The sequence below is a fragment of the Gastrolobium bilobum genome, unplaced genomic scaffold, assembly GCF_033153095.1.
Source record: "Gastrolobium bilobum isolate Gb01-03AN ecotype WA unplaced genomic scaffold, APGP_CSIRO_Gbil_v1 utg8540, whole genome shotgun sequence".
Taxonomy (NCBI): Eukaryota; Viridiplantae; Streptophyta; class Magnoliopsida; order Fabales; family Fabaceae; genus Gastrolobium; species Gastrolobium bilobum.
The window spans coordinates 218319-239002 of NW_026898089.1; the positions used below are offsets into that span (position 1 = coordinate 218319).

At 35.6% G+C, this 20684-nt stretch overlaps 2 protein-coding genes across 2 annotated transcripts; both read left to right on the top strand.

The window, feature by feature from the left end:
* The first annotated feature begins 2455 nt into the window (after positions 1–2455).
* On the top strand, positions 2456–6426 carry LOC133312780 (BAG family molecular chaperone regulator 2-like). Its single transcript, XM_061514045.1, has 4 exons — positions 2456–2816; positions 3153–3409; positions 5543–5689; positions 6068–6426. The coding sequence occupies exons 1-4, from the start codon at positions 2576–2578 to the stop codon at positions 6206–6208; spliced, it is 786 nt and encodes a 261-aa protein (XP_061370029.1). The 5' UTR covers positions 2456–2575; the 3' UTR covers positions 6209–6426.
* Positions 6427–18563: 12137 nt separating this feature from the next.
* On the top strand, positions 18564–20444 carry LOC133312792 (pentatricopeptide repeat-containing protein At4g21065-like). The gene has a single exon (XM_061514061.1). The coding sequence runs from the start codon at positions 18564–18566 to the stop codon at positions 20442–20444; it is 1881 nt and encodes a 626-aa protein (XP_061370045.1).
* Positions 20445–20684: the final 240 nt, after the last annotated feature.

Sequence of the window (20684 nt, forward strand, 5' to 3'; positions counted from 1 at the left end):
TGTAGCTGTATTGCTGGATCCCGAAGAATTGTGCTTTGATTTTGTCTTGAACTCTTCAATTGGATGTATTTCCGCTGCTATGGGCAGAACCCACCTTGGCTACAGTTTTGTGTCTAATTCTCTACCGTGTGTTTATTCAAATGATTTAATATGATAGAATTGGGATATCTTCTTTTTTTTAACCCAGAAAAAAAAAGGAATTGTATTATCTTTGAAATTTGATGTCATGATATGTTGTGCTTTTGCATTTTCCTTTCGCGGGCAACTTAGGAGGTTGGGTAGAAGAGATATTTTCTTTTACTGAAAAAAAAAAAGATTTTTGGAAATATAGTGAGAAGTTTTTTTCCCCGATAAATTACGAAAAGGTGTTTGTTGATAAGTCCAATTTTTTTTCGAAAATGTCAGGTTAATTATGCTAATACTATGAGAAAATAAAAATATCATATATCATATGGTATTTTCATTTGGGAATATGATATGTAAAATGGAGCGATGAAAAAAAAAGTTTCCTCATATTATTTTCAGTTTCTTTATATCAAATATTGGAAACAAATTTGTCCCGCCCTACTTTTTCATAATTTCTAAAAAAATTCTCATACCAATCAGGGCTTAAGGTTAGACTTGTCTAGCTAGGAGGAGGTCCATATACTAGCTTGCTTTCTCCTAAGATTGGACCGTGCACATTGATAACAAAAATATTTTCTCAAATTTAAAAATATTTAGAAAATGGATGCTATCGACCGGTAAATTTCATCCGTGGACATGGTACGATTTATCATTTGCTAGGAATAGTAAAGTTTATACTTTTGCCATGTTAAATCCAAGATAAGATTCCATACGATTTTGGTGGATCTCCTCAATTCGAACATAGCGTATTATTAGACCAAAATTAGAGAAAAGTTTGAGAAGAAAAAGTAAAGTTAAAGAAACGGTCCAAAATGTTAACACTTAAATACGGTAAGCCACTAAGATTGATTTAGTAGTAATATGCATTCAATTTTTATTATATATATATATATATATATATATATAAATATAAAGGATATGCATTATTCACTGGAAAATTGTAGTGCTACATATGTCATTTTCTTCTTTTTTTTGGAAATAACATATGTCATTTTCTTATTATGAACCTTACATGCTTTCAAATTGTCAGTAGTAATAACTAATAAAGGCAAAACTAGGTGGAAGGTGAGAGGGGCGATGGCAGTTCGAAAATCATAAAAATTTCTTATATGTGATATGTGCATAATTCTTTCAGCGTGCACACTAATAAAAATTAAATATCCTCGATATTCTAAAATTATATTATACTAAATATTAACTTAAAAAATTTCAATTCCGCCCAATTTGAGTGTGTAGAAATTAGGTTGATAATGATAATAATAATAATAATAATGTAATTTCAGAATATTGATCTTTATTTATTTGTTTATTTTTTTTAGATTTTATTGTTATTTTTAATTTTATCAAAGAAGTCTTAATCCAAAATAATAAAATTATTTTAAGACTAACACCTTGTACGTATAACCAACATCCGTAAATAAAATTGTATCATGTAAAATGTACATTTTAGGGAAATAATAATCTTATGTTGCATAAGAAAATTATCTTATGTCATAGATTCATAGAATTTTATGTTAATTTTTTCTTTTTTTAAATTGTGAATCCCACATATTTGTGTCACCCACGTAAGATTAATAAATCCGTTATATTTATAACATACTTCTTTTTATTTTAAAATGGTGAAATCCGGTCTTTGTCACTGACAACTATAATCCATTTGGCAAGTAAGCCCCTTCGAGTCAAAGTGTTAATCAGTTTTCATAATCATAATAACTACTTTTACTCAATTCTTAATCTTAATAACTCAACTGCAAGTTGTTAAACCTTATCTATCTATCTTAACAAATACAATGTTTAATCCCTCTGCAAGCAAACCATTCATCCACAAGACAAGAGCTATCAGACACAGTTTGATCAGTTTACTATGAACTCCAACCAACGGTCAAGATTCCCTCTCCACCCATAGCCCACGTAACTTGACAGCCAAAGTAATGTCCCACATGGCCATTTTCCCTGCCTACCCATGAAAACGAAACTAATCACACCATAAACCAACCACAAAATCCAAATTAACACAAGCTTCAAACTCAATAATATACAAACTTACAAAACTCTCATCCAATGGATTCCCTCCACGTGTCCCTTTTTAACACTAAGCAAAAGCAACATGACTGAGTGTGTGTGTCTTATTCCTTCAACTGTCGGCAACCTTAGCTGTCACTACACACAAGCTAACCGACCCTTACACGTGGCGCATCTCTGATTGGTCCAAGATTCTTCCGTTGTGCCCCGCAAAAGCACCATAATTTTCCTCCTTGCCTCCTACTGATCCTACTACATAAATCCCACACAACTTCGAACTTCACAAACCTGTTTGTGTCGGCAGAGAATACAATACACCGTTTTTTTAACTCATGCTCGTCATGGTTTAGATATTTTCCCTCATTTTCCCAAGAAAAAAGAAAAAAAAACAGTCTCCATTGTTTTTCCCGGGAAAACTGAGTTCAGGATGATGAAGAAGAAACTGAACTCGTACGGTAGAACTAGAAGAACAAGAGAGAGCCCCGCGGCGGCGACGTCATCGTCGTCCACCGCAAGAGAAGAAGACACCGAGTGGGAAATGAGACCTGGAGGAATGTTGGTTCAGAAAAGGAGCGTGAAACCGGACGCTCCAACACCAAATTTGCGCCTTCGAATCGCCTACGGTGCAATCCGCTACGAGATCTGCGTCAGTTCCATGGCCACTTTCGGTAAGATCTACCATTGTGAATTATCTTGTGCTCTGTTTGGTTACTTAGAAAATTATTACTATTTTTTCTGATCAGTAATGTACCATCATTGTTAATGCTACGTGCCCACGTAACATGGCATGGAGCGTGTCACTCTATTATTATTATTTATTTAAATTTTTCGCTTTTTCTTGGAAACCAAACGAGTCATGGTGAAAATGAAATGATATTCAAGTAATGTTTGTGGAAGGAACGCGTAAAGAATAGTCACATTTAATCATATGACGAATTTGCCCTCAGCTATAGTGGAATTGGGATGAAAAGTCTAATGGTTCAGTGTTGTTGACTGAGTGACAGGGGAAGTGAAGAAGGTTATGAGCGGAGAAACAGGGTTGCAGGCAGATGAACAGAGATTGGTGTACAGAGGGAAAGAACGAGAAAATGGAGAATACTTGGATATGTGCGGTGTGAAAGACCAATCAAAAATAGTGCTAATACAAGACCCTTCCAGCATTGAGCGACGCTTCATCCAGATGCGAATGAATGCCAAGATCCAAAGTGCACATCGTGCCATCAATGATGTGTCCGTAGAACTTGATCAGCTAGCAGACCAGGTATGCGAGTTTTCCCCATTTTTTTTATACAACGGTGTGAATTGATCACGTCGAATAATACAAATTATTCAAATCCTTCGTCGTTAAGTCAATCCTAATAGCTTCGAATTTTTCACATTTTAATATTATTATTAGAAAAAAATTATATTTATAATTTTTTTTTTATAAACTCTTACAAATTACATTAAATATCGATCATATTTTAATTAAGAGTACATGACGGATTATATTTAATATAATTTATAAAAAAAATTATAAACGAATTATTCTCTTATTATTATTATTAGAATATGTTTTCTACCTTTATCGCAGATAATTTTGTCCGCCACAAAAGAGATAAAAGCAATGACTCCATCATTTTTCTCTCTCTGTCATTCTTTTATGTTTTCTGTCTTTAATTTTTTATCCATTTTATTCATATGACAGAGACAAATTTATCTGACTTGAAAGCAGAAAACATATTCCCTATTATTATTGTTATTTTGTTATGAGATTGTTTATGTTTGATAACTTTTAAAATAGCTTTATTTATAATAATATCATTATAATAAGAGTTTTAAATTTTAATGTATTACTAATCAATATGAAATTTGGTATACTTTGTCGTTTAATTACAAAGTGTTTTATCATTATAGCAATCGAGGTTTACAGTTTATAATAAATAAAAGTTTTAACAAATTTTATAAGTAGTTAAAATAGATAAAATAAAAGGATGAGAAATTATATTTAATAAATAGGACCTACAACTTGATCGTAGTTTAGCTTCCTCTTTTTTCATTATTCGGGCGAAGTCGTGACATTATTGTTTTCCAGTCCATGCAGTAGTTAAAATAGAGTGAACGGCATGTTAAAAAAAAAAAAAAAAAGTTGATTGAAGTTCTGAACTGTGGAATAAGCAGAATTGAGACTGGGTCAGTGCACGATAATTTAATAATGACGATGTCACAGCTGCAATGATGTGGGTCAGGCCGGTGGGTGTTGTGTGTTGTTGTATATATACTACGAAATGCACAAACGAACCACGTTAAGTGATTTGTTTGGTCAGTGTTATGACTTATGTGGACCGAGTTATCATTATAATAAGTTGCCGTGAATACAACACCGAATATCTATTTGGTTGGGTGCTTGTGTCATATTATGGGGTGTCCGAAATTTAAATTTGGTAAATACATTCAATAATAGCTCGATAAGGCTCTTAATTATGCATTTCCTTTCTGTCGAGCCAAACAAATGCAGTTTTTTTTTTTTTTTTGAAACGGTAAATATGTATTTAGAGAACGAGTTCTTATGGGAGAAATTTTTGCATATACATTCTGTGTACCTAGTAAGTTGTTTTGCTCTTTTAATTGCCTTTTTTTATTTATTTATTAAGAAGTGACTTTATTTTTCAAAATTAAAAAATGTTTTTTTATTTATTATGTATATTTGGATGTAACTTTTTTTAAAAATTAAAAATAGTTAAAATAATATTTTTTACGGAAGTCAAGATTTTTTTATCAAAATTATATTTGGCCCCAACCCCAGAAATATTTTTTAAGGTCCGGGAATACCCAAAACTCGATGTTCATTCTCACAAGACCAATTTTTCTTCCCTTTTTTATCTCTGTTATTTTTTCACTTTCCCTTTTTACTCTCTCCATTTTCACAAAGAATTCACCCAATCAATGGTTATCCCGATCATAAAAAATGCTCTCCCCAATCCCATGCCATTACTATCATTCCATCACCTCCATTAACGTCATATATTTTTTTTAGTAATTTCTATACAAAAAATATTTATTAATATTAACATCCAAATAATTCTTTTATTCAAAAATTCTTTCTATATTCTCCATCTAAATATAAAATAACTTTAACTTTAAAAAAATCTTTATGTTCCATAATTTTTTGTAGTTACTAAATATTTTATATATTAAATATAATGTATGTATTATTATTTGACTGATCACACCCAACCATTCACCCCCGAAAGTTTGAATCCATGTCTGAAACATCTTGGTTGATACTTCTTCCCTCATATGCATTTGAGTTTTAAATGATCACTTATATAATATAGTAGTAAGCACCATTGTATACAAGTGCTATTCGAAACCTTGTCCCAACACAGTATATAACTCATTTTCTTTCCAATAGGTCTCTGCAATTGAGAAGTCTATTTCCAATGGAGTCAAAGTACCAGAAGTTCAGATCACGACACTGATTGAGATGCTTATGAGGCAAGCAATCAAATTAGAAAGCATTTCTGCAGAAGGAGATGCTTCTGCGCTGAAAAATTTGCAGGTATTTCCAAAAGAATCCATTTTGTTACCGGGTACTTATTTTGGCACTTATTTGGTTTAATTTGGAAGGTAAATGTAGCTATAAGTGGATAGTACTTTTTTTTTTTTTTATGGATGAACGTTATCCTTAAATAATTTATTGTTCTTTAATCTTATATTAAAATTAAAGGGAATTGACTTGTGCATTAAAAATGAAAGAAAAAAATGGCTTTGTTTATTTAAGGTAGCTTTCCCATGGAATAATACTTCTGGATATCAAGTCTGCAGTTTTTCACTGACTATATAAAAGAAGTTCGATAATAGCATATTGTACATTTTCACTTTGGTAAAACTTAGGGAATAAATAGTTATATGCTAAATCAGATATTTGCTTTTTCAGGGAAAGAGAGTACAGAAATGTGTTGAAACCCTGGATCTACTTAAGGTATCTAATGCAAGAATGAATCCTGTTGTTGTTACAACCAAGTGGGAGACTTTTGATCATCCTCCATCCTCGACCTTGTGGGAAATGTTCGATTGAGTTTGCTCCATCATCCCTTTTTCTACTTCTTTTTTATACTCCAATATCTTATCCTGTGTCTATACGTACCGAATTAGCTTCTCCTTTTTCAGAACTCTGCCAATAAGTCTTGCTATAGAACTAGACAACTAAATTTTTGTCCAAAAGTACTTGCTCGTCTTCAAAATTGCAATTGGAACAGAAGCCGGAAATGTTAATATATCCTTATTTATTATTTGATGGTGAATTTGTCAATCTTTTCTTTAGTACAAAGAAATTTGAATTTACATTCATACAATCTAATATTAACTTACTTTTAATGGCTTAAATTTGTTAATTATTTTACTTCTAAACATTAATTAATTCGTGGTGTTGGTCCACTGTGATAAGCAATGCTCGGTGTCTTAATTACTCAAGTTAAAATTATGGACTTTTTCACTATTTTGCCCTTAATTACATAAAAAAAAAATCATTTTACCCGGTATCAAAACATTTCATCTATCTGCTTCTATTTAACTGTTGATCGTGTAATATATTCGAGTATATATCCATATACTCGATTATAATAGTAAATCCATATATTTGAGTAGAATAGTAAATACTTGAGCATATGGGTTTGTACTTGAGTAAATATTCAATATTTGGATTTTTTTTTTGAACATTTACTTGAGTGTATTGGTTTATAATAGAGTATATTGCGACCAAAATTTCTGTGAGAATTTTTCAGTGCGTAGCTCTTGAAAAATTATGTGGAATAATTTTTTTTTTACCTACTTCGGACACCTGAGTTTAAAGTTATGGTATTCCAAAGTTTTATTTTAAAATTTCCAAAATTTTGTAATATCAATAGATTTTGTGATGCCCACAAAGTTCTTTCTGAAGTTACCCGAGTCAAGTCCAACATTATGAATATATAACTATAGAAACTTGTTTGATTCAAAAAATCTCGTTGAAAAATATTTAAGCATAAAATTTCGGAAGACCATATTTTTTGAATCAAACAAGTTTTGTGGATCTCACAAAACCTATTGGCATTACAAAATTTTGAACATTTTAGAGTAAAACTTCGGAAGGCCATCACTTTTGACTTGCAAATTTTTCAACGCGTAGCTTTCGAAAAGTTACGAGGCATAAAAAAATACTTGATTCGGACACCCGAGTCAAAAAATATGGTCTTCCGAAGTTTTATAGTTAAAATTTTTTCCATGAGATTTTTTGGATCAAACAAGTTTTTATAGTCATATATTTATAATATTGGACTTGACTCGAGTAACCCAAGTAGGAGCTTTGTGGGTATCATAAAACCTATTGGTATTACAAAATTTTGGAAATTTTAAAGTAAAACTTCGGAAGGCTATAACTTTTGACTTATATAGGTGTCTGAATCAAGTGTTTTTTTTTTAATTCCACATAACTTTTTGAGAGCTATGCATTGAAAAATTCCCTTAGGAAATTTGGTCGCAATATATTCGAGTATAGACCCATATAGGGGTGTTCGTCAACCGATTCAAACCGCGGTAACCAAACCGAAAATCGAAAAATCGAAAATCGAAAACCGAAAAAAACCCGTAAATTTTAATTGGATTGGATCGGTTTTCGGATTGATTGATGAAAATCGATCCAATCAAAACCGATCCAATATATTAATTTCTCTCTACCTACTTGGGTCTTTCCCCAATTATAGCCCAAAAATTTCTAAACCCAATATCATTTAACCCATCAACTAAACCCAAGAAAAAACCTAGTCACATCTCATTAACAAAATTTCATTTGTGAAGAGCTTCATATCTCATTTGTGTAGAGTCAATACATACAAAAGATGTTATTTGCACAATAATCATAAAACAAATTTTAGGATTTTCAAAAAACCGAAAACCGATCCAATCCAAACCAAAAATGTTGGATTAGATTGGATCGGATTTGAAAAAAAATCCAAACCGAATAGATGATTACATGATCAAACCGAAGGGATTGGATCGAATAATTTTTGCTTCCAAAACCAAACCAATCCAGACTGCGAACACCCCTAGACCCATATACTTGAGTATATTGTGTGGAACAACAAATATCCGAGTATCTAGGTCCTATACTCAAGTAAATATTCAAAAAAATCCAAACGTTGAATATTCAGTATATACCTACATACTCGAGTATGTTGCGCGGTTAACGATCAATCAGGGACAAATAGATAAAATATTTTGATACGGGGTAAAGTGATATTTTTTTATGTAGTTAACAGTGCAATGCTCAGAAAAACCTAAAATATTGTGTTAGCATCCTTATCATAAAATTAATTTTTTTTTATGAATATTCTTTGAGTTTTTAAGTTTTTCATGTTGTTCTGGAGTGAACATTAATGGTCTAGCAGGATAGCTAGTATTTGTATCTACGGAGCTTATGGTAAAGATGACAGGCAATGAGAAGTCCTGTACCTTAGGCCAAAGTACGATGGGATGAACAAGGGGTGTGTGTGTGAGTCACCTGCGGTGGATAGGATGTGCTCTGGGCACAAGTATGTAGGTGAGTTCTGAGATCCCCTTCTTTGTTAGCTATAAGGGGTTATATATAGATGAATGCACTAGGAGATTGTGCTCCTAGTGGGTAGTTTGCAGGTGACTTAATGGCATGATGCAATGCTAGTGGGTGGTTATTGCTAGTAGATGGGAGTTAGGAGAGAATGGTGGAATGAGATGCTCCATGTAGTGGGGATAGGAAGTGGATACCACATAAGTGGTCCACAACATAAGCCCCCCAGCCCGACATTGCGCATAGTCGAAATGTCGGGGTAAAAGTAAACCCCATGTGCCTATCAAAGAATGTTTAGTGTTGTGAAAAAGGATATGAATGCCGGGAAAACCCAGCTTGCGAATGCTTCCGAGGTCCAAGTTGCTTTATCGTGTTGCTCGTTGGTTGTAGTCGTCTCTGGGTTTGTAATTGCTTCTGAGTTTGGAGCTGAGTAAAATGTGAGAACCCTATATGATCATGTCTTGCGCGCTGATTATGATCTTTCAGAATCAAATGTTCAATAATTTTCCTGCTTCCAATTAGGAAAAAGAAGGGTTCCCAAAGGTCTTTTAATAAACCATTTTTATCCTGAAGGACCGGTCTTCTTTTGATAAACCATTTTTATCCCGGAGGGCCGGTCTTTTTTTATTAAGCTATTTTTATCTCGGAGGGCCGGTCTTCTTTTGGCGGCAAGGGACTTTTGTTTTCCGCTTCCGAGTAGGAATTGAACGGGTGCCCAAGAGGCCATTTAAGGCAGCAAGGGACTTTATCTTCCCGCTTCCGAGTAGGAATTGAACGGGTGCCCAAGGGGCCATTTAAGGCGGCAAGGGACTTTATCTTCCCGCTTGCGAGTAGGAATTGAACGGGTGCCCAAGGGGCCATTTAAGGCGGCAAGGGACTTTATCTTCCCGCTTGCGAGTAGGAATTGAACGGGTGCCCAAGGGGCCATTTAAGGCGGCAAAGGACTTTATCTTCCCGCTTCCGAGTAGGAATTGAACGGGTGTCCAAGAGGCCAATTAAGGCGGCAAGGGACTTTGTTTTCCCGTTTCCGAGTAGGAATTGAACGGCTGCCCAAGAGGGCAATTAAGGCGGCAAGGGACTTTGTTTTCCCGTTTCCGAGTAGGAATTGAACGGCTGCCCAAGAGGGCAATTAAGGCGGCAAGGGACTTTGTTTTCCCGTTTACGAGTAGGAATTGAACGGCTGCCCAAGAGGCCAATTAAGGCGGCAAGGGACTTTGTTTTTCCGTTTCCAGTAGGAATTGAACGGCTGCCCAAGAGGCCATTAAGGCGGCAAGAGACTTTGTTTTCCCTTTTCCGAGTAGGAATTGAACGGCTGCCCAAGAGGCCAATTAAGGCGGCAAGGGACTTTGTTTTCCCGTTTTCGAGTAGGAATTGAACGGCTGCCCAAGAGGCCTATTAAGGCGGCAAGGGACTTTGTTTTCCCGTTTCCAGTAGGAATTGAACGGCTGCCCAAGAGGCCAATTAAGGCGGCAAGGGACTTTGTTTTCCCGTTTTCGAGTAGGAATTGAACGGCTGCCCAAGAGGCCAATTAAGGCGGCAAAGGACTTTTATTTATAGCCGGATTATGATTGCTTTATTCGTGACTTATGATGTTGGTAGATATGTTTCCCCCTGGTTACTCGCAGGTTGTCCAATGACCTTTATTTTCTAGCATTAGAGTAGTGGTGCAATTGATTAGTGTTCTGAGTTCCGCTCTATGCAAGGACCTGTATGGAGCTTTCTTGTAACCACATATGGCGGATTACCCAACAACTTTCATTTTCTAACATTGGAGTAGTGATACAATTTAGTTGGGGTTCCGAGTTCCTCCAGTCTAGTGATCTTGTCAAAGAATAATCTCCTTGTGATCTTGTCAAAGAATAATTTCTTTGTGATCTTGTTAAAGGATAATCCTGCTACAAAAAACATCTTAAAGGAAATGACTATATCTTCTTCATCTTTAAAAGAACAATCCATGCATGTCTTTCTTTTTTCTTCTTCTTCTTCTTATTCTTTTTTTTTTTAAATAAAAATGTCAAAACAAAACAAAAAGAGGACATATTATCATTATCTTGTATATTTTTTTATGATTTTTATCTATCTTCCTCTCTAGGTTTGTTATGTCTTCCCTTACAATATTAAGATACAACTATTATCATCATATGCAACTAAGAATAAGCTCATCAGATATTGAAGAGAGGGAACGAAAAGAAAGATTAAATACAGTGATAATAATAGCAAACCCACCAATTTTTTTTTATTTTTTATTTTTTTTAAGTTTCCAAAGTTACCATTTTTTATTTTATTTTTTGAATCTTGGAAATATCCAGAATATTTTATTTATTTCCTAAACACTAGGGGTAATTGACCAAGTGATAACCGACTAATGCCACTGCCCAGAAATTGTGGTATTTATTTTCTTTTTTGCCTTGCGTTCCGAAATAAAAATATGTAACCAACTGACACGTCTTGAATTCCCTATGTGAGTAAAATGGGTAAAGTACACTAAATTTCGCACCAGTTACCCCTCTCGCCTCAGTTCAGTTATTGCTAATACTAGGCATGCCAGATTTGTGCCTCTTCTTTTTATGATATATATTTCCCTAAAGTTGTACTTCCTTTTTTTTTTTTAGGAAAATTAACTCATCCATTGGAAAGCCCCCTAGAAATCAAAAAATATCTTGATCACGTTCACAATTAATAATCTTTAAGATATAAACTTGAAAAACATCATAGTGCAGTAGCATGTACACAACTCATACTATATTTACCAAGAAATATTCAGAGGAAAAAATAATATGAGGAAAAAATGATAATAATAATAATAATAATAATAAAATAAAATAAAATAAAAAACAAAATACTCTGACTTTAAAGAACTATCCTTCTCTTCATCGTTACCTTTTAAAATAAGATTATGTTTTATGATTAAATTAGAGGAGAAAAAATACTTAGCTTATATTTTCTTCTGGTTGGTTCACGCTGTCTTGGTTGATTCTTCTGTGCTCAATGTTTAGTTCTGGTCGGCGTTGGTTGTTGTTGTAGCTTTAATAAGATTTATTTCTTGGTGTTACATCTCACATCATCTATATTTGATGACTTGTCTAAAAGCATCCATCCTTAAAAAACAAAAGTTAGTAAGATAAAAAAGAAGTACATTAACCCCGCCTTCATTGATGTGAATTAAAAACAAATAAATGAAGATAAAGATCAAAGGAGTGTTTATTGCACTTAGTGGGATAATTGCTAATAACTACATTTAGTGGAGATATTATAATATAAAGTAAATGCAGCGTTTTACAAAAGCAATTGTATCTGCACTTCATTTTTTTTATTTTTTATTTTTTTTTTACAAAAAAAAAGGTCAATTTGATAAAGTCTTATCAGTTCTTAGCATCAAATGACTAACACGCGAATAAATTCTACAAAAAAATAAAATAAAAATAAAATAAAATAACAGGAAACAATTTGTTTGAAATAAACTATCAACATACATAACCTATAGTAACCTCTGCTACATGTAGCTAAAAATAGTTAAAACTCTGACCAGGTTACTTCCAATACTAGAGTCGCCGACATTATATAAATATGAAATCCAAGGAAAACTTTTATTTTATTTTTTAAACTGACAACTGAAGTAGTAAGGTAATTTATGGACAAATCAGTACCCTGGCCAAGGTAAACCAAAACACCTACATTCAAAATATTAGATAATTCATACATATCATTCACAGCCAGCTCTTAAATACACCCAGCTCTAATTTTGCTGTCATGTTTAACTCAAAAGAAATACTACTTGTGCGAAATGGTTCACAATCAACCAAAATCATTAAATTTTAAGCTTTACACAACTTACCCTCTCCAAGGGGGTATTTAAAAATAAAATAAAAAATAAAAAAGATAAAAAATAAAATAAAATGGAGAATTCAGAGTAATTGAGAATGAAATAACAAAATCCAAATGAAAGACTAAAAATTATATAATGATAAAAACTATACAGGTACTGTTTGTTACAATGCTTCAGTTATTAATACATTATTTAATGAAGGAGAACCATGACGTTGTTTATCAATAGAAAGTCAGGAAAACAATATATTATATCAGGAACCCATGACATTTTTCAGCAGTCTACTCAATTTTGTTACTTCCCAATGTGAGAGAGTGAAATTTTATTTACCTAAAATATTACCAAGCTCTACAAACTGTTTATTAAGTCGATTTGAATAGTGATATCATTTTTTTCTATGCTTGTCCCTTTCATGAAGTTTGTTTCCTTATCTATGACACACAAAAGGTAAGTACGGGATGAGAAATATATTTAGCGAGATAAAAACGTCTTTGGTGGATGCAGTTAGGTGCAAAAAGTTGCAGTATTTGTAACAGGTAATCTGGAATGCACATGCGACATAATAAATAATAATTGTAAGAGTAAGAATAAAAAGATATCTTTCCTGTTAGGTGTTGCGAACGCCAAGTAGGCTTTTTTACTGGTGTGAAGCGGTTCTTTCGAACTTCCTTGCTGTCTTTGTTTCTATGCCTTTGAACTTGAACATGGTTGTGGGCTATGAAACACGGACACGTGTTTTTTGAAAAAAATTGTGTGTCCAACACGTGTCGGACACGGACACGTTAGGACACGTTAGGACACGTTCGGACACGCGTCCGACACATGGTCAATTTTTTGGGACACGTTGACTTGAAGGACACGCGTGTTTGACCGAATCCGACACGCAGTCAACGTATCTGGACACGTTTTGCATTTTTTTTTTGTAAAAAATAAATAAAATTACAATTAAAAAAAAGAAAAATTATTTAATAAAAATAAAAAATGAACCCTATCCTCTAATCCTCTCTCGCGCCGGAGAGTGGAGGCTGCTGGTCGTCTGGTCCCCGTCCTTCTCTTCTTTCGTCGTCGGTCATCGTCAGTCGTCGGTCATTGTCTCCGGTCGTTGGTCGTCGTCTCCGGTAAGTCTCTTTCGGTTCTCGCCTTTTTGATTATCAGTCCTTCGTTTCCTACCACTTGATATCTCATCTGTTAATGGGATTCCTAATTTGTACTAGCTTAGCTGTTCTTTATTGCAGATCTATAACACCCTCCTCGTCTCCGGTATGCTGATGTTGGCTGCTCAGCCAATACTGTTGTTCATTTTCTTACTATTTTTATGTACTCTTACCCTGCTGTGTTTTTGTTGCCATCAATGTTTGTGGTACTCTTCACTTGAGTGCTTTTTCTACTATGTACGATGTGATGCCTATCTTACTTCTTTTTTATGCCTTTTTGTTTTTGGTACTCTTCACTTGAGTGTTTTTTCTACTAACTTCAATCTTTTGACTAATGGATAAAAGGGTGTTCCATTGTATATATTTACTGTTAAAAGCAAAATAACCACTAACAAAAAACTTCTGTTCCCTTATCCCCTGTAATGTAACCTTTAAAATTTATTTAATTTTAGTGTATCTTCTCCATCACGTTCACGTGACATGACAGCAATGACAGATTGCAAAGATCAACACGTATAATTATATTATATATATTAAAATTTTTATTTAATATCAAAACGTGTCCTAACGTGTCCAAATATGATATTTTTTAGAATTAACGTGTCATCGTGTCGTGTCGTGTCGTGTCCCGTGTCTCGTGTCCGTGTCCGTGCATCATAGGTTGTGGGAGTAAAAATTTATCTTTTCCCACATACGGCGCCAAATGTTCTGGAGTGAACATTAATGGTCTAACAGGATAGCTAGTATTTGTATCTACGGAGCTTATGGTAAAGATGACAGGCAATGAGAAGTCATGTACCTTAGGCCAAAGTCCGATGGGATGAACAAGGGGTGTGTGTGTGAGTCACCTGCGGTGGATAAGATGTGCTATGGGCACAAGTATGTAGGTGAGTTCTGAGATCCCCTTCTTTGTTAGCTATAAGAGGTTATATACAGATGAATGCACTAGGAGATTGTGCTCCTAGTGGGTAGTTTGCAGGTGACTTAATGACATGATGCAATGCTAGTGGGTGGTTATTGCTAGTAGATGGGAGTTTGGAGAGAATGGCGGAATGAGATACTCCATGTAGTGGGGATAGGAAGTGGGTACCACATAAGTGGTCCACAACACATGTCAACAAGTGTTGTGTCACATAAAAACATAATTTCTTCTTCGTTTATTTTTAGAGTAATGTTTTTCTTATGTCATTGGAGAGATCTTACCTCATACCAAAGATCCTTTATAATAGCCCAACTTAATTAATTAGTAAATCTAGTGTAATTAATTAATTAAACATGTTTTAGTGAGTGAAATTAAGTATAAGGCTTAATTAAATGAATTTGAGTCACTTTAGAGTTAAAAAGTGTACTCAGTGAAAATTAAGGGGTATAAATGGGTACTGGCAAAAGTACCCAAAATATAAAAATAAAAATAGTAATATTCCTAGAATAATATTCCAGAATTTTGGGTAAAGTTTGGTAATTATTGGAGTTGAATAGATAGACGAACCAATACCCACATAAGTCACTTAACCAAGTAAGTGACTTAAAAACACAAAAGAATCCCCATTTTTCCCACCCAGCCCGTCGACGCAGAACAGAAAGAAGAAGAGAAGAGAGGGAGAAGAGAGGGAAGAAGAAAAGGGAAAAAGAGAGAGAGAAAGCAAATCTCAACCAAATCCATCCGTTCAAAGGCCTAAACCACTCCAAATCTCCTCCTCTTTCATAATCCTTGCTTTGTTTTGAGTGGGGAGCATTGTGGAGAGGGATATTGCCTCTAAAACATTCGGCCATTGGAGAGGTTTTGGAGTTTTGGTGGCTTCTACCTCCATGGGAGCTTGAGGAGCACTCATATCATTGTTGTGTGACCCTTGGTGGTAAGATTTTAACCCTTGAACCTCATGATTCCTTGAAATTTGCATGAGTTAGGGTTTATGAATAGTGTTTTAGGGATTTTGATGAAATGTTGTTAAATTAGCTATGTTCTAGGAAGAATGGAGCTTAGAGCATGTTATGAAAAATGCTAGGAATATCATTTAATCGGTGAAAATGAGCTTAGATAGCTAAATGAGTATACTTGTAAAATGGCAAGAATATGATGCTTGATATTGGATTTCTTGCATTGTTGATGAATGGTATGACTTGGTTGATTGATGATTGTGTCCTAATGATGTCTAGGATTGAGACATTTGGACCGACCGTGAGTGATCAACCGCTTGAACAAGCTATGGAGCTTGGGTAGCTCATTGTAATTGGTAAGCTCATACTTGTGTTGTGTCTTGAATTGAGTAGTTGATGGTTGATTGTGAAATACTCTTGGATGCAATGTGTTGATTGCATTACACCATGTGTAGGTGTTGGTTTTGGAGTAGAGTATTGTTGACATTGGTGGTGAACAAAGGTCGAATTGAAGCTTGAGGTAAGCCTTCGGACCTTGGGTGTAATTCCCTTGATTGTTCCACCAAGCCCTGAAAGGGTAGTGGTAATTATAGTGTATATAAATGCAATGAAATAGTGTAATGCTTTGTTATATGTATGTGTATGCATTTGGTGTGGCATAGGATGGTGTTTCCCTATGTGGTATGTTGCATGACGATGCGTAAATCATACTTGGTAGTTAGCTGGCCAGTAGGACTATTTGCATCTGAGTTTCCTTAGGACAGCTTGAGAGCTCGAGGGAGTTCTCCTGGAGATGTATAGCACTTTGCATAGATATGTATTTACTGCATTATTATTGTTATTGCTATTACACTGATATGGAACTGTGGGGTGGAGAGATGCTCCAAGGACCCCTGGTTTACTGGATATATTCGTATATCTCACCTCGTGTTGTGGGGACCCCCTTTCAGGTAAGGATGCTGCAGGAGCCTCTGGTGGCAAGTGGCCATATCTGGATTATGCATGAAATGTGGCATTTCTTTTGAGTTTATGCATGCCTTTGTAGTTGACATGTATAGGATTTTATTTTGAAAGCCCATGGTCATTTGTATATCTTGATTCATTGGATGAACTTAGCCTATGCTCATGCCTTTGGTTACACCTTTTGTTGATGGGAGCCAAGGGAATGATCATAGTGTTTTGTAAGCTAAGTTCTATGATTTGTAAAGGATATGTAATGTAAATGATGCCTACTTGAAATTCAATATATGCATGCTTGTTATGTATTGAGTTGTTGAATTGGTTGGGCTGAAAATCAATTAGGTACCCCTTTGTTTAAACTGGTAAACGATGAGAAAACAAAGGTCATGCTGCCCAAATTCTAGCTAAATCTCATGAGGAGAGGTTGGATGAGTGCTAGGATTTAGTTTTGGGGCATGGACATTTGGGGTTTGTAATGGGGATGCATCTTTCCCTAGGCTTGGACTTGAGAAATGTGGGAATTGGAATTCCCTGGCAGCGCGCTTAAGCGCCCAGGAGCGCGCCCAAGCGCCCTGCTGCCCCTGCGAGTGCCAATGCATTCTGCCTCCTCGCGCTGGAGCGCCCAAGTGGGGGCTGAAGCGCCCAGGATTGCGCGCTGGAGCGCCCTGGCTTGCGCTTAAGCGCCCTTTGCTGCAGAAAGTTGGGATGCTTACTGTCCCCTCGTGTTTTAGCGCCCAGGGTGGGGCTTAAGCGCCCAGGGTTGCGCGCTTGAGCGCCCTGGTCCGTGCTTGAGCGCCCTTAGCCACTGTAGGAGGAGATGCTTCTGTCTCTGCGCGCTAAAACGTCCCAGTGGGAGCTTGAGCGCCCAGGATAGCGCGCCTGAGCGCCCTGTTGCGCGCTTAAGCGCCCATCCACACTGGAATGTCTGATGCTTACTGCCTCCGTGCGCTTAAGCGCCCAGATGGAGGCTTTAGCGCCCGATAGCGCGCGCTTGAGCGCCCAGTAGCGCGCTGAAGCGCGCGGGGCCTGTGACCAACACTCTCTTGTGTTGCTTCAAATTGTCCTAACTTGGGCTACAGTGCTCCGATTTGAGCACGGTTTGAAGCCACAGGTAGCTAATGAAGAAACCTACAATATAGTAGAAGATGTGAACTAAATAATAAGTAAATTAATGGTTTAAAAATTGAAAATGAACATGATGTTAAGCTTAATTTATCTGTTTCCGCAAGGTAATATGGTTATGATCACGAAAATGGGTATTATAAGTTCGGTACGTTTTAAAATGAAAAATTTATCCGGATTTTTAATTGAACCCATGTGATTGTAACTGCGCTTAATATCATAATGCAATGTTAACAAACCGGTTCTAGAACGGGGCGTTACATCCTTCGAAATTTGAGCCATCAATTTTTATTTTTATTTTCTTTTTGTTATAGTGTAGGACCCACTTGAAGATGTCTCTATAGGAGATAGTCTTGTCTCCAATGACATAAGAAAAAGCAATCTCTTATTTTTATGACTATATTTCTTAATTTTCGTTATCTATCGACCCAAATATTAACTATATTAACTATTGAAAAAAATGTGTATCATTTTAAAAGAGGTAAGATTGTGTCATTTTAAGTGAGAAAAAAAGATAGATAAAAGAGGAGAGAGAGAGTGCATTAAAAAGATATAAAAGTGTGAGTCTCATGTTAGAATGAAAGGATATAAGAGAAACACTTTTCCCTTAATTATTAATACTCATCCATCATCATCGCTCACCATCAACGTTGCTGACTTTCTGCAACCTGCAAATAACCCCGTTAGTGCAAATATCAGCGCAGCTCTTACAATCACCGTGTTGAATTTAAATCAAGGAATAAGAGCATTTCTATCCAAGTAGATATTTGTTTTTATTATTTGCTTATAATTTGTACAATTATTATGCACTAAAAAAATTGTAACATGAGACTCTAATTACATCGAAACCTTTGTCATTGTGTTGCAAGTTGATAACCCTTTCCCACTGGTGTGACTGAGATCGAGGCAAATGAACGTGTACTCAAAGTTTTCCTCGTTGATGCACAGTCACACATCCATGTTACATGTCCTTCCATCACCATTCAACCCCAAACACAATTTATGTTCCTTTACATTTACAAGTTTCTTATCAACCAACCCAGAAAACCCAATATCATACATTCTCACTAAATGCATTGCTCTCTTGCAATTTTGTGCCTCTTCCAAATACAAACTAAGGCAAATCCATGCATTTTCCATAAGGCATGGTGTCCCACTCAACAACCCTGACATGGGCAAGCATCTTATCTTCACAATTGTGTCCCTCTCTGCACCCATGTCCTATGCTTACCATGTATTTACCATATTACATAACCCAAATGTGTTTACGTGGAACACCATGATTAGGGGCTACGCTGAAAGTGAAAACCCAAGCCCTGCACTTCATATCTACCGCCAAATGTTGGTGTCTTGTGTTGAACCTGACACTCACACTTACCCTTTTCTTCTGAAGGCTATTTCTAAGTCATTGAATGTTAGGGAGGGAGAAGCAATCCATTCAGTTACGATAAGAAATGGGTTTGAGTCGTTGGTTTTTGTTCAGAATAGTTTGCTTCATATATATGCTGCTTGTGGTGATACAGAAAGCGCATACCAGATGTTTGAGTTAATGAAGGACAGAGATCTTGTGGCTTGGAATTCTGTTATTAATGGGTTTGCTCTCAATGGCAGGCCCAATGAAGCTTTGACTCTGTTCAGGGAAATGAGTACGGAGGGTGTAGAGCCAGATGGGTTCACTGTGGTTAGCTTGTTATCTGCGTGTGCTGAGCTTGGAGCTCTTGAATTAGGACGTAGGGTTCATGTGTACTTGTTGAAAGTTGGCTTGAGAGAGAACTTGCATGTTACTAATTCACTGTTGGACCTTTATGCAAAATGTGGGAGCATCAGGGAGGCCCAACAAGTATTCAGTGAGATGAGAGAAAGAAATGTGGTTTCTTGGACATCTTTGATTGTTGGCTTGGCTGTTAATGGGTTTGGTGAGGAAGCACTTGAGCTTTTCAAAGAGATGGAAGGGCAAGAACTGGTGCCTGGTGAGATCACTTTTGTTGGTGTCTTGTATGCTTGTAGCCATTGTGGGATGTTGGATGAAGGGTTCAATTACTTTAGAAGGATGAACGAGGAATATGGTATCATGCCCAGGATAGAACACTATGGTTGCATGGTGGACCTATTGAGTAGGGCAGGTTTAGTTAAACAAGCTTATGAATATATTCAGAGTATGCCAATGCAGCCAAATGCAGTTATTTGGAGGACCTTATTAGGGGCATGTACAATACATGGACACTTGAGTCTTGGAGAAATAGCAAGATCCCATATATTGAAGTTAGAGCCTAATCATAGTGGGGATTATGTGCTTCTCTCAAATCTATATGCCTCTGAACGTCGTTGGTCAGATGTACAAACAGTGAGGAGGTCAATGATAGAGGATGGTGTTAAGAAAACCCCAGGTTATAGTCTTGTTGAGTATGGCAACCGCGTTTATGAATTTACTATGGGTGATAGATCTCATCCTCAAAGTCAGGAAGTATATAAACTACTAGAGAAGATCACAGAATTGTTGAAGTTAGAAGGTTATGTGCCTCATACAGCAAATGTGCTTGCAGATATAGAAGAAGAGGAGAAGGAACAAGCTTTGTCTTATCATAGTGAAAAAGTTGCAATTGCTTTTATGCTCTTAAATACAACACCAGGGACCCCAATCAGGGTTATGAAGAATTTAAGAGTTTGTGCAGATTGTCATATGGCTATTAAACTCATATCAAAGGTTTATGATAGAGAGATTGTTATCAGGGATCGTAGTAGGTTCCACCATTTTAGAGGTGGTTCATGTTCATGTAAAGATTACTGGTAATATGTCGAATTATTTAGTTGATCAAATGAGGCATAAATATCTTGATGAACAATTTTCTTACGATTGTGTTAGATCTATATTGTCTCATGTTCTGCAATGCGATAATTATAATTACTGAAAAAAATAATTTTTTTTATTATCAAAATGAGTGATATGCTCAATTATTTTTCTTATAAATTGTGACTGGATAAATAGGTTAAAATTTATCCCAAAGTAATTAATTATTATTTTTTTTTTAAA

What these genes read in the sequence shown, in the direction of transcription:
- LOC133312780 (XM_061514045.1), top strand. Translation starts at nt 2,576, where the DNA reads ATGATGAAGAAGAAACTGAACTCGTACGGTAGAACTAGAAGAACAAGA. An exon ending in TTGATCAGCTAGCAGACCAG is followed by an intron (nt 3,410 to 5,542) that starts GTATGCGAGTTT and finishes TCTTTCCAATAG; the next exon opens with GTCTCTGCAATTGAGAAGTC. An exon ending in CTGCGCTGAAAAATTTGCAG is followed by an intron (nt 5,690 to 6,067) that starts GTATTTCCAAAA and finishes TTGCTTTTTCAG; the next exon opens with GGAAAGAGAGTACAGAAATG.
- LOC133312792 (XM_061514061.1), top strand. Translation starts at nt 18,564, where the DNA reads ATGAACGTGTACTCAAAGTTTTCCTCGTTGATGCACAGTCACACATCC.